We start from the raw sequence: 12220 nt of genomic DNA, 5'->3' as shown, positions 1-12220 counted from the left end.
AGTATTTTTATGTCAATGTAAATATTTAACTATAAATTATTATACAGGCTAATATATAAATGAATGAGAAAAAATCAAAAAGTAATTCATTAACATATTGACCACTGTGCTAATAAAATTTAAACACCAAAACTCAGTAACTAGACAAGATAAACTTACCATATTAATTCCAAGAATCAATTTTCACAGGATCCCATATTCAATCGCAATTGCTTAATTCTATAATTAAACACAAACTGAAGATGCGGGATCCTGAAAATCTATTTTTGGAATTAATATGTGAAGTTTAACGTCTCTACTTACTGTGTTTTGCTGGTTTAAATTTCATTTAATATATATTATACTCAAGCCTTTTATCTTCACCAAGTAGTTGTTTTGTAGAGTTCCTCTTAATGGTTTTAACTGCATACTCAATACAATTTGAATTTTCTTTCATTTTGGTCAAATCTACGAGACATGTAATTTAAACTCACTAAAAAAAAAAAAAAAAACAATCTGTAGGAAAATAAATAAAAATTAGATATACCTAAGAACAAAAATTTCCAATCCAATTTAATTTAATGACTGAAGGTTACACAATTTCATTATTAAATGAATTTACAATTTATACTTCATAAAGGGATAATGAATAAAATTTAATAAGTCTTTAATGAAAATAAAAATGCTGTATTAATTTCTTTAAAACTGATAGTTGTTCTATCTTTCTCTCTTTTAAAAAAGTTTTTTTTTAGTAGTCAAATGGTACTGAGGTATGGACCGATTATTTTTGGCATCATCTGCCTAACTGCCGATAATTGATTATTAAACACAACTGTTTAGTTAAGTAAATAGTAGACTGTTCTCTGGCCATATGAATGTTATTTTTCATTATGCAATTTTTAAAATTAAAAAAGTTGTGAAATTTACATAAATCTTTATCAATTGATTATTATGTTATATTTTATTTTCAAGTTGTTTAACAGTAACAGTTTGTTTCAACATGAGAATATATTGCATTTGAAGAATTAATTTAATGCTAATCTCATCTGTCTTTCATCTGCAGATCCTGGGTTTGAATCCCAGTGAGGCATGGCAGTTTTCATACGTTACAAAATTCCAAGCACAAGCTTATGTGTGGCTAAATCAAGAAAAAATATCATGCAAAAAATTCTTGTTTTAGGAGGCACACTTTCTTAGAAGAACCAATCCAAATGAAAGAGGTATATAATTCTGGGAAAATCTTCAAGAAACATATTTCCATGTATTTTGAAATTGGCTAGTTTTTGTTTTACACCAAAAAAATAAAATAGTCATTAACTATATTAAAACTTACTAAATACTGGAATTAATGATCCAATGCTGAGTATCTTTGTTAAAAGGACCTTACTCTCTAAGGTTTCATTAAATAAGATCACAAAAAAATGACAAAGGAAATTAAATAATAAAACTTTTATTTCACCATATCAGCAATACAAACAAATATAATAACTGATAATCTACTTCAGCTTCTTTTTTGGACGAATGTTGTTTGTATGTCCACACTTCTTTTTGCGACAATTAGTAGCACGTGGATGAAGTCTTGCATAGCACTTACGGCATATCATTTTATCGCAATTGTACTTCTGTGCAAGGATTCGAAGAGTGGGTTCAATGACACCTCCTCTCAATCGCAAAACCAAATGTAGAGTTGATTCTGAAAAAAATATACAATTTAATCAATTAACAAAAACATATTAATAATTCAATTGATGTACAATACAGTAATGAATTGCAATTTTATTATTATTATTAAAAAGAACAAATATTTTTAGGCAAATTAGCCTACAAAATTTCTGAATCACATTTATTCATAATAATGTTTATCTTCAATTAATGTTGCTTTCAGAAAGACTAATCAAATGATCACAAATTTTTCACAAGTAGGGATATTTTTCATCATTAAGCAACAATTTTTAACTACTCAACAAAGGAAGGTTGAATATTGTACAAATAATAAACATAAAATAGATCTTCTCATTGGTAGCAATAAGCCCCTCAATCCTTTAATATTATATATAATTAAATTAATATAACATAGTAATGAATATAAATTTATAATTCTTTTGATATATATACAAGGATACAATATATTCAGGAGGAAAGGAAAATAATTTTGGAACTAATTCTAGTGCTTGAAATAAAGAAAAAGTTATATAACATATTTCAAATCGAATTATGGCTAGTGAAAAATTTTGCATGGTGAAATGAAGTCAAATTAAAATTTCAAGTCGTTATGTAAGTGGTAAACTTAAAGGTTTCTTTTGCTTTTTTGATCAAAAAATAGAGTAAAAGAGGCGAGTTTTGTTCATGATAGCAGCCAGAAAACAGAAAAATTCAATGATGAAAACACATTTTTTAGGTTTGACATAACTTTGTTAAATACTAATAAACGTATAAATTCTATTACCAAAACTTGTAGAAAATTTAATTCTGAAAAAGTTAATGGTATAAAAAATCTAACTTTTATTATTATTAAAAACAGGAGTTATTAGTACATTAGATTGAAACTTAATTTACAACAAATGTTAAAAAAATATTCCACCAATTTCACCAACCTATCTGAGTGCTTCTAATTCTTCATGTGCTTGTTTTATGACTAAGCTACACCACCTAAGAAAGTTTTCTCTTTCATTATCATGTATATGTTGATGTTCAGATGAAACATGAGTGCTGGAATGTGTACCATTCTTATGAAAATTATTAAAAATTCTACAAAATACTTTTATGATTTTGAACTACTCATCCAGGAAACCTACGTTGGTATTCTTTTACCGCAAAAGCTATACACAAAAAAAATCATATCAGCATAAGAAAAAGACGCGGCATTTTTCAAAGCAAAGAATTCAAAACAGAATTAATTTTTTAAATTGAGATTCAATTGGAAAAATGTAGGTTCACTTTTAAGTACCACAAACACAAAAATACTACATAAATTGGTTCTAAAAAAGAATTAAATACAATAAAAATTATGTCAAAAACAACTAAACTGCCTAAAATTTATTATTAACACGTATCCAAAATTTTATGAGAACCGAGTAGTATTAATTTTAAAGCATACAGTTAGTTTTGCTGACCTAATTCTTCAAACATCAAAATTTATTGTACTATAAAAACAGCAGTTTTAATTTTTACAAATTAATAACATTTTTTCAGTTAACATGTTCAGCGCTAAGGATGCATCTAAGGCGGCCAGCGGGCTATCATCTCACAGCTCAGTAGCATTAAGTTTTTCAAAAACATTGAAAAGTTTTTTGAAATTTTGTGTTAATTGAATTTATTCCAGTTTTTCATATTTTTAAATCTTCCATCATCTATCATCATGGACAAAAACCAAATTTTAATCTAACAAGACAGCTGAGAGCATAAGGTTTGAAAAGCTTGTGCACAAGACAACTTTAATTAAATATTGTTAAACGTGACTTATTACAAGTCACATCTCTACATATAAAAATATTCATTTAAAACACATTCCATACAACACAGTTACCAATATCACAATTTATTATTATAATTCAAGCTTAATTAGATTCATTATTTTGGCTGGTAAAATTAACTAAAATTTAACTTTGTTTTCCCCTATTAATTTACTACCATTTTAAATATCCACTATTTAATTCAATACAATTTTGTATTTAGTCAAAATATTATTTTTGATATTTAATGTTTACTATATGAGCTTGGCTAGTGTTAAATAAAGATTGATTAAATTATGTTGATATAGTATGAAGTTTAGCACAGAATTAACTCAAGTTTTATGCTACTTTAGTATGCATTCTAAAATCATCACAAAATGTAAACTATCACCATCCCAACTTATTTATTTATTTATTGTAAATAAACTAATATTATAAATTATATATTTAATGTTAATTAGGCAAGGTTAGTGAATGACACAAACATTAGGCTAAGTTTGGTTGGATAAGATCATTAAAAGTACTGAATTTCATATATCAACTAACTTAACCAAATACTTGTTAATCTCATTTAAATAACATAAAATACACAATGGAACTGTAATTTGATGAATGTTCATTGGATTAACGAACTGTGAGTCACTGCTAGACTATTCCCATCTAGTGGAGACTTACAAAACTGAGATATGATCTAGACACAGTACAAATGTCTGCCGGGCAGATAAGCGAGTTTAATTGAACTAATTACTTAACATTAATTCCTGGTGGTACTTGTTTAGATGTCTACACAACCGTATCATTCCTAACCTAATCTAAGAAAAATGGGGTATTGTCATACCATAATGAAGATACATCACTGTTCAAAAACTAGAAAAACATTTGGTGTACTCATCTAAGTGTGCTTTCCTTACAAGATTTAGCACTTCTTCAATTACTTTTATCAATCCCTCTCCTTCAAAATACACGAGTAAAATGTTCGAGAACATACTAGGAGTAATTACAATAATAATGTTAAGTAAATTATAGAACAAAATTTAAGGCAGCAATCTAACCTTTCTGAATATTGTAATCTGACAATGTCCGACCATCTTCTAACTGTTTTCCGGCAAAAATAAGTCGTTGCTGATCTGGTGGAATACCTTCCTTATCTTGAATCTTGGATTTAACATTTTCTATTGTGTCCGAGCTTTCAACCTCAAGGGTGATCGTCTTCCCCGTAAGGGTCTTAACGAAAATCTGCATCCTTCAATTTACCTATAAACAAAAAATTAAGATTATACATCATGTTAAATGTAAATAACGTATTGTAGCAATAAAACTGCTTAATCTTAGTTAAACCAATCGATATTGCTAACACTCACAGTACAGCTTACTATTAGATAAAATTTCTGACTAAATTAAAAAAAGTCTACTACATTTGCAATTTAATAAAAAAATATACGAAAGAAATGAATAATTAACGAAATTAACAAACTACAATACGTTTACCTAAAAAATAACGTGCAACTTACCTCCGTACAACGTGGGAAACAGAAACCAATATACAGTTGGATCCTGTTTCTGAATGAGACAGAACGAAACTTCCCTCGATCTTGAAGTTTTGTTAAAAAATAAATATAATTTCTCACAAAATAATATTCCAGTAAAAACTATTATAGAAATACAATTTTTTTATATTGCTATATTAAAATGAGATTTTAATGTAAAATATCATTTTATATTTAGTGATTAAAAATATTTTTTAGAGTTTTTGGAAAGACGCGCTAATCTCAGAAAAACTATAAATATTATCGGTGTTGTATTATAGAAATATTTTTCCTTTGTATGTATCAGTTACATACGAGAAGTGATAGTGAGAAGTAACTTGATTTTTAATTTTAGGTTTACAAAAATTGTAATTAGTTGCCCACTAAAAAATAAAAGGCGAAGATTTAAATAATTTCACAACGCTCAGTTTAGTTACCTGTATCAAACGAATTAACATATGGTGCTCGAGAAAAGACGTAACACCTTGTATGGTTGGCCGGTGTTTCGTCTTAAAAAAAAAATGAAATTTACTAAATTTGGTGTTATCATTGTAATTTTTATCGTGTTTCTTTCAGTATTTATTGCAAAAGTTTCAAATATAATTACAGTTAATGTTGATACTCATTCTTCTTTTAGCAGCAGAAAAACAAACAGTTCCTTGGATAATACTATCGTTAAAGATAACTTAGATAATTTGATATGGTTTGTTCAGGTATCATTATTTGTTCTTTATGTTTCAAAATATTTCGTGGTTTTTGAATAATTACTGTTTTCAGTAAAAGCGAGTTTATTGTCATGGTCGTAATTTTACCGAAGTCTATTCAACTACCGATGTTAAGTTGAATTTTTTTTAATTACTCCTGATTTCTAATGTAGCGTTTTTTTTTAATCTATGAAAGAAACAAATCATTGTGTATGAAACATTTTGGAATACTGAGCAATTATTTGATGAACTTCAAATTTTTTCATACCGACAGGTTATGTTAACGAGAAAAAGTAAAGACCAACATAAATTAAGTGTCGAAATGCAAAATTAACCTTAGTAGTCGTCAAATTTGGACTCGGGATCAGCCGTTGAAGATGAATGACGGTGCTATTCGTAATGTAATTCTCTGTCGTACACATGACTAAACAACACGAAACATGTGATAAGTTAATTTCTGTAGTGACTATGCTTCCGTTATTTTAAATATAAATTCGCCCATGTGTGCTACGACATGGTGATGTTTTGTATAGTCATACCATGTTTCCCTAACCTCTCCAAAAAACCTCGAACTTAATTAACCCTACCTCGCTCCACAAAGTATTAACATCCACTTGACCTCGCCATAACTAACAAAACTGATTTCTAATTGACTAGAGTACAGATAACGCGGCACAGACTTTGACCTGGCATGAGTTCCTCTGTTCCAACATTTAGATTATGCGTTTTTCAGATCCTAAGCATTTACTATGGTTTATTAAAGAATGAAAAAAAATTGAAGATGATCAAGTACATTTGCTCAGAATTACGCAAATTATTACTTTATTAAATGGTTAGAATAAATTATTACTGTGACAATTTAGCTTATTTTAATAGCTGCTTGTGTTTTTTTAACTTTTTCAGTTGGAAGGAATTTTCAGGATACTTTATTTAATGAATTATTTAATATTTTTGCTTGACTGTGATGTTATCGATTTGTTACAGAACCATTCATCTTGCAAACATTGTTTTGTTGTAAAAATTCATATTCTTTTATGTACCATTTAAAGTTGAGATCATTTTTACTGAAATTTGCAATGTATGTTGCTCAATGTATATAATTGCAGATACAAAAATAACTTAACAGTACACCTTCATTGAACTGTATTTCTGGTTTTGATGTTGCTGTATTTGATTTGTAATGATTTGTTTGTTTATTGTGCTGTTTTGTCATTTTTAGTATTTAAAAAATTTTTGTTACAGTCTATTAAGTTTATATTTCTCTCTTTGAGGTTCATTTAATTTAAGATAGTTTAACTTCCCACATAACTCAAGAATCCCTAGGTGGATGCCTAGGCAGGATATCCACAGATGATCTTTTGCTAGTCTCATGACTTATTTAATAAGTACATGACTTGGTCAGAAATATATAAAAATTTTCATTTATTTTAATATAGTCAGGAACATATTTAGGATATCACTTGGGACAGTCAGGATCTGATATATAGTCTCCAGGGCATCTCAAACATATTCATTGATATGTCTTTAGTGTGCCTTGTACATTCTAAGGCTGCTTCCTTAGGTTTGTTCCGTTCACTTCATGAAGGGATATTTTTTAATCGTGGGATATACACAGGATGTTAAATTGGCATTACTATTGAGTACAAACGTCATTTATGTTACTGAAGGCCTTGGTGATATTTACATAAATTAATATTTTAATCTAAAAATATTAATTATACATTATCTAGATTATGTGAAATATGGATAATGTACCCGTGTTACTCTGCAATTGCTTGCAAGTGATTACTTGCAAGATTACATTAGAGCTGTGGGGGTCATTAACACAAGATGACGTTCAGCCCGGATAAGACCACTATGATGCTCCTAAGGGCTGTTTGGCTGTTAGTCAGCAGGTTTGAGTTTCGATGGCTGGCCAACATATTAAATATGTTCAGGCTCAGAAGTACCTTGGGGTATTTCTGGATGAGAAGTTGCAGTTCAAGAAGCACCTTAATACTTCGTGAAGAAGGCCTGTAGTGCCTTTTTTGGAATTCGACTTGTGGTTAATCCTGATTAGGATCTTAATTTTAAGATCATGAGCATCCTGTACAAAGATATGTGCGAGGCTATTATGCTATATGCAGCACCTGCTTGGGTGGGGAAGCTAAAATTTCAAAGTTACCGGAATATTTTACTGCAGGCCCAATGACATGTTGCTGACAGTATCAGGTCGTTACTGAACTATTTCATGAGAGGCGATCTTTGTGATTGTGGAAGTAAAATCAATCAATATTCTTGTGGTAGAAAGACAGGAACATTATGCTGCTAGGAAGTTGCGTGTGTTGACTTCCAAAAAGATCCAGGAAATTGAGCAACATGGATTTAATTTATGGCAAGATAGGTGGGATGAGACAGAAGATGGGTGGTATATGCATGATCTTTTCCCAGATATTAGGTGCTTGCGGCGTGCCTCCTGGATTTCCCCAAACAAGTACGTCACGCAGTTTCTTTCAGGACATGGTGCTTTTTGGGCCAAGCTGGCAAGATTTGGCCTTGTTGATATGAGTTTATGCCTGCAGTGCGGGTTGTTAGATGACACTTTAAATGTGCTGTATAAATACATGAAATATGATGAGAGGCTAACAAGATCATTTGACAACTGGACATTCTTGAGTCAGTGCAGAATTTGCATCAGAACTGGGGTAACCAGGCCAAATGGTCTATAGTTGAGAAATTCATGGTTTGTCTAGTGAAAGAAAGGTTAGAAGAAGAGAGGGTTTTAGTCCCGGCTGGGTTTCCTTTGTCCCTCTTGTTTTTATTGTTCTTGTTTCTTTGTTTTTGTTTATTCTTTACTAGTTATGTTATGATTTATGTTTAGTTCAAGTTCAAGTTGTGTGTTGGATTCACTTTTACCTCCTCAGGTAGGTGTAGGTGATTTCAGTTCCTTCATTTAACGATTGTGGATTCAGTCTTCTTTAAGACTAACTGTGATGCGTTTTGTTTCTATGTGTCCACCTTGTTAGAAGTAGACCAATGGGAATGTCACTTGTAGCATTTGCATCGGTGGCATGCTGGGTGAGGTGAGACTGCAATATCTCTACCGTCGTGGCTTTTGAAGAGAACCTCCGTTAAAGCCCATCAGGACTAGGTATGGAGGGGGTGGCCTGGCAACCAGAAATGTCACATGGTGGATGTCTTCCCCTTTGGGGTCAGGATGACTGAAGATATACGATTTTGGGACAGTCAGGATCTGATGTATACAGTCTCCAAGGCATCTCAAACATATTCATTAGTATAGGATGTTTTTACTGAGGGCCCAGTGCCTCTTGCTGTTAACAGTAATAGGGATTTGATTGCATTATCCCTTGTGAGGCTGTTCTGGTGATTGCTGGAGTGAAGCCCATTGGTGTTGTCACAGTTGAGCATTACAGTTGTTTTGCAAAAAACACGGGTGAATTGACTTCTACAAAAATGAGAGAGATTGAGAATAGTGAATTTTAATTGTGACAGGAGAGATGGGATGATACAACTAATGGGTGTTATGGTCTTTCCCCTGATGTGAGGAGTTTACAGGATGCCTCTTGGGTGTTTCCTAATAAATATGGCACACAGTTTTTTGGGCTATGGTGCTTTTAGGGATAAATTGGCTTGTTTTGACCTGGCTACTTTGGTCTATGTTCGAGTTGTATAATAAACGATGCTTTTCACATTTTGTATGTCTGTCTTTGTTATGAGGACAGATGATTAGAGGTTGTGAGGTTTCTTGGAGATATTGGATCGTACATGGATTTGACTGTTAATTTGAAAAGCAGGGCTGAATGGATTATAGTGACAAGTTCTATGAAATATTTGGTTATTCAGCGAGTTGGGAAGGGCGTATAGAAATGGATGTTTGTGTAACACGGGTGACTAGGGTCGTTTGGATATTTTAGTTGCCATGTTAGGCATTATTGAAGTTTTGTTTGGTGTTAATTGTTTTTGTTTTGTTATTTTAAAGTGCTGTTTGTTTAGTTTGCTTTTGTTGTAGGACATTTTGCTCAAAATTTATAATTTGTTCTACTCAATCTATTTCATATGAGTAGTTTTGTTTATTTGTTTTTCATTATGTTAGTTTATAGATTTTACACATGGAAATGTCATTCATGGCTTTCTGACAGAGACAAAGATGATGACTGAGTGATGTCAATTGTCTGTGAGTCTATGGAGAGGGTGGTGTGGCAGCTGGAATCATCACGGGGCAGGATCTTCCCCTTTGGGGTCAGGATAACCAAAGATATAAGACTTATGCATGGAGAAATAGATCAAAGTATTATTTTTTATTAATAGTAGTTACCTTTTTAAGAAGGACTCTTTACAAAATCCCCCTGATAAATCTAATGAAGAAGGTGGAGGTGATTAGATTCAAAAGGTCTTTGAAAGAAAAAGTAGTAAAAATTTTAAAGTAAATTGTTTTGTAATTTAGAAAAACAATTGAGTTCTACAAAATTATAATGATAAAGACTCAATTATTTTATTCCTGGATGTAATAATTCAAATCCGTGAAAACCTACTTTATGACTAAAACTGGGGTCCCACTTTACAATTGCGATGCTCCCTTCTCACAGTAGACCTTGAATTATGAGGCAATTGAGGTTTGGATGGCTGCACAAGATAGGACTGGTTATACCCATAGGTTGTGGGTTCTGGACCAGGTCCAGCCTTGATAAAAATCTTTTAGTAACCCTGCCGGAAGTAGGAAGGGCATATTCAAGCGTATTTCCTGGTGATTAAATAGCACCATATCTTATTCTATGGCCTGTAACATTATCTTGGTAATAGAAGGATAGTCACTGGTCCACCAAGATGATTGGCAGATGCTGAGAATACATTTGCCATTGTGTTATTATGATCTTATGTTTTATTAAAATGTGAGTAGTTTCTAATAACATTAACAAACCTTAGTTTGTAAAACTTTATTTACTCTGATATTGCATTTATAATCTTTGTTACAGATATCTGATTTGCATATTAGTATTTTTCATGACATGTCTAGAATTACTGAGTTCCAAGAATTTTGTGATATAACAATTGATGCAATTATGCCAGCAGTTGTGTTGGCTTCAGGTAAGTTATGTATTGATTTTATGAAATTCATAAAGTGATTTATATACTGTGATCCTGTGAAAATAACTGATTTGTAGTAAAACTTTGGTAATTTGAAAAAAATGATTTATCCCCTTCATTTGTTTACATAAGATAAAATTCTTTTAGCAGAGATGCCAACCTTTAATGATAGGCCATAATTGAAACTGATTTATTATATGAATTGCAGAATCACAGTTTGCCCTGCTTTTAATATGAACATTACAATTTTACTATGTTGTCAATTGTAAACTGCTTGAAGGAAAGATAAATGAAATTAAAAAATATAAGCCAGCTGTTTTTTATACAAATTATATTCCATACTTGGTGAATAGTTTGAGGTTAACTGATCATTTTCTGAAGGTGGTTGAAAATTTCCAGCTCGTGAAAGGAGGGTTGTCAATGACCCTAGCCAAAGTTGGATGCATTATATTTTGCCATTGCATCTAAAGTGTACACAGCTGCATGTATAGGTAGGTATATTTTGCACTTTGAGTCAGATGTAATGGAACTTCATTTCACCCTACATAAACAACTTTTTACACTGTTATTTTGTCTACCTTGGAGTATTTGTGCAATACCTTGGAGGACAGCAGCCTTGAGTTCGTTCTACTACTTAACCGTAAGTTTTGTAGGTATAGGTAATTGTAGTTCAAGTAGATTCTATTTTATATAAAAAAAGATTTTTTTTTTATCTGTGTAACTCTTGGGTTGAACTTTGTAATTTTTATATGCCAAAAATCCATATTTTTAATAATGAAAGATAAAATGTTTCCTTTAGGAACCTTCAGCCAAAAAATGTTTCATACTCAAATGATATGTACAAGCCTGAAGAAAAGAAATATTGAATTTATCATAAATATAGGTAAGATTGTACAAAAGAATGTATATTTTATTTTGATGACTAACCAAATTTTGTTCCATTTGATAATACAATTTTTCTACAGCAAATTGTGACAGAGATGATTGCAGGTGACTTTTTTTCTAAAATGCATGTACAAAATTTTAGAATGCAAAATAGTTTTAAATAATTACATCTTTGACAATAAGTGCCAGTACTTAGTTGATAGCATCATTAATGCAAAAATATTTACAGATTTTATAGTTGAACATAATCTTTCCATTTTGTAATTAGAATATGCAGGTCCCTTTTTCACTTTATGATTCTGTATGCATTACTGATTGACTGTCATAAAGAATATCTTTACAATTATAAATAACTTTTTTTTTATCAAATTTGTGAGTAAAATTCTTCATTTTTTTGTTACATAACCAGCATTATCTAACAAAATCATATAATCATATTTTTTATTACCTTTATCAGAGATGAAACATTGTAATGTTTTTATTTGTGTTCAGTTTAAGATACAAGTCAAATAGAGTACAAAAGCAATTAATAAGCTCTGCTTTCAGTTCAGTTAATAAAGTTCTCAGATTTAAAAAAAATGTGTAAGCT

General features: G+C 30.8%; 2 protein-coding genes across 3 annotated transcripts in view; one reads left to right on the top strand and one right to left on the bottom strand.

Annotated features, from left to right (window-relative positions):
* Positions 1 to 1413: 1413 nt before the first annotated feature.
* On the bottom strand, positions 1414 to 5054 carry RpL40 (ribosomal protein L40). Its single transcript, XM_075369477.1, has 3 exons — positions 4943 to 5054; positions 4484 to 4685; positions 1414 to 1672 (listed from the first exon to the last, which is right to left on the bottom strand). The coding sequence occupies exons 2-3, from the start codon at positions 4671 to 4673 to the stop codon at positions 1476 to 1478; spliced, it is 387 nt and encodes a 128-aa protein (XP_075225592.1). The 5' UTR covers positions 4674 to 4685; positions 4943 to 5054; the 3' UTR covers positions 1414 to 1475.
* Positions 5055 to 5415: 361 nt separating this feature from the next.
* Positions 5416 to 12220, top strand: part of LOC142326776 (transmembrane protein 62-like) — a 91951-nt gene continuing 85146 nt past the window's right edge. The window contains exons 1-3 of one of the 2 annotated variants that reach the window (XM_075369475.1): positions 5416 to 5670; positions 10635 to 10746; positions 11546 to 11629. In XM_075369475.1, coding sequence (XP_075225590.1) covers positions 5416 to 5670; positions 10635 to 10746; positions 11546 to 11629 — 451 coding nt within the window. The remainder of the gene's footprint in view (positions 5671 to 10634; positions 10747 to 11545; positions 11630 to 12220) is intronic. The other variant, XM_075369476.1, reaches the window with a different exon arrangement.

This window comes from Lycorma delicatula, chromosome 6 (assembly GCF_047948215.1).
Source record: "Lycorma delicatula isolate Av1 chromosome 6, ASM4794821v1, whole genome shotgun sequence".
Classification (NCBI taxonomy): domain Eukaryota; kingdom Metazoa; phylum Arthropoda; class Insecta; order Hemiptera; family Fulgoridae; genus Lycorma; species Lycorma delicatula.
Note: the sequence above shows the minus strand (reverse complement) of the source record. Positions and strands in the feature narration are given on the sequence as shown.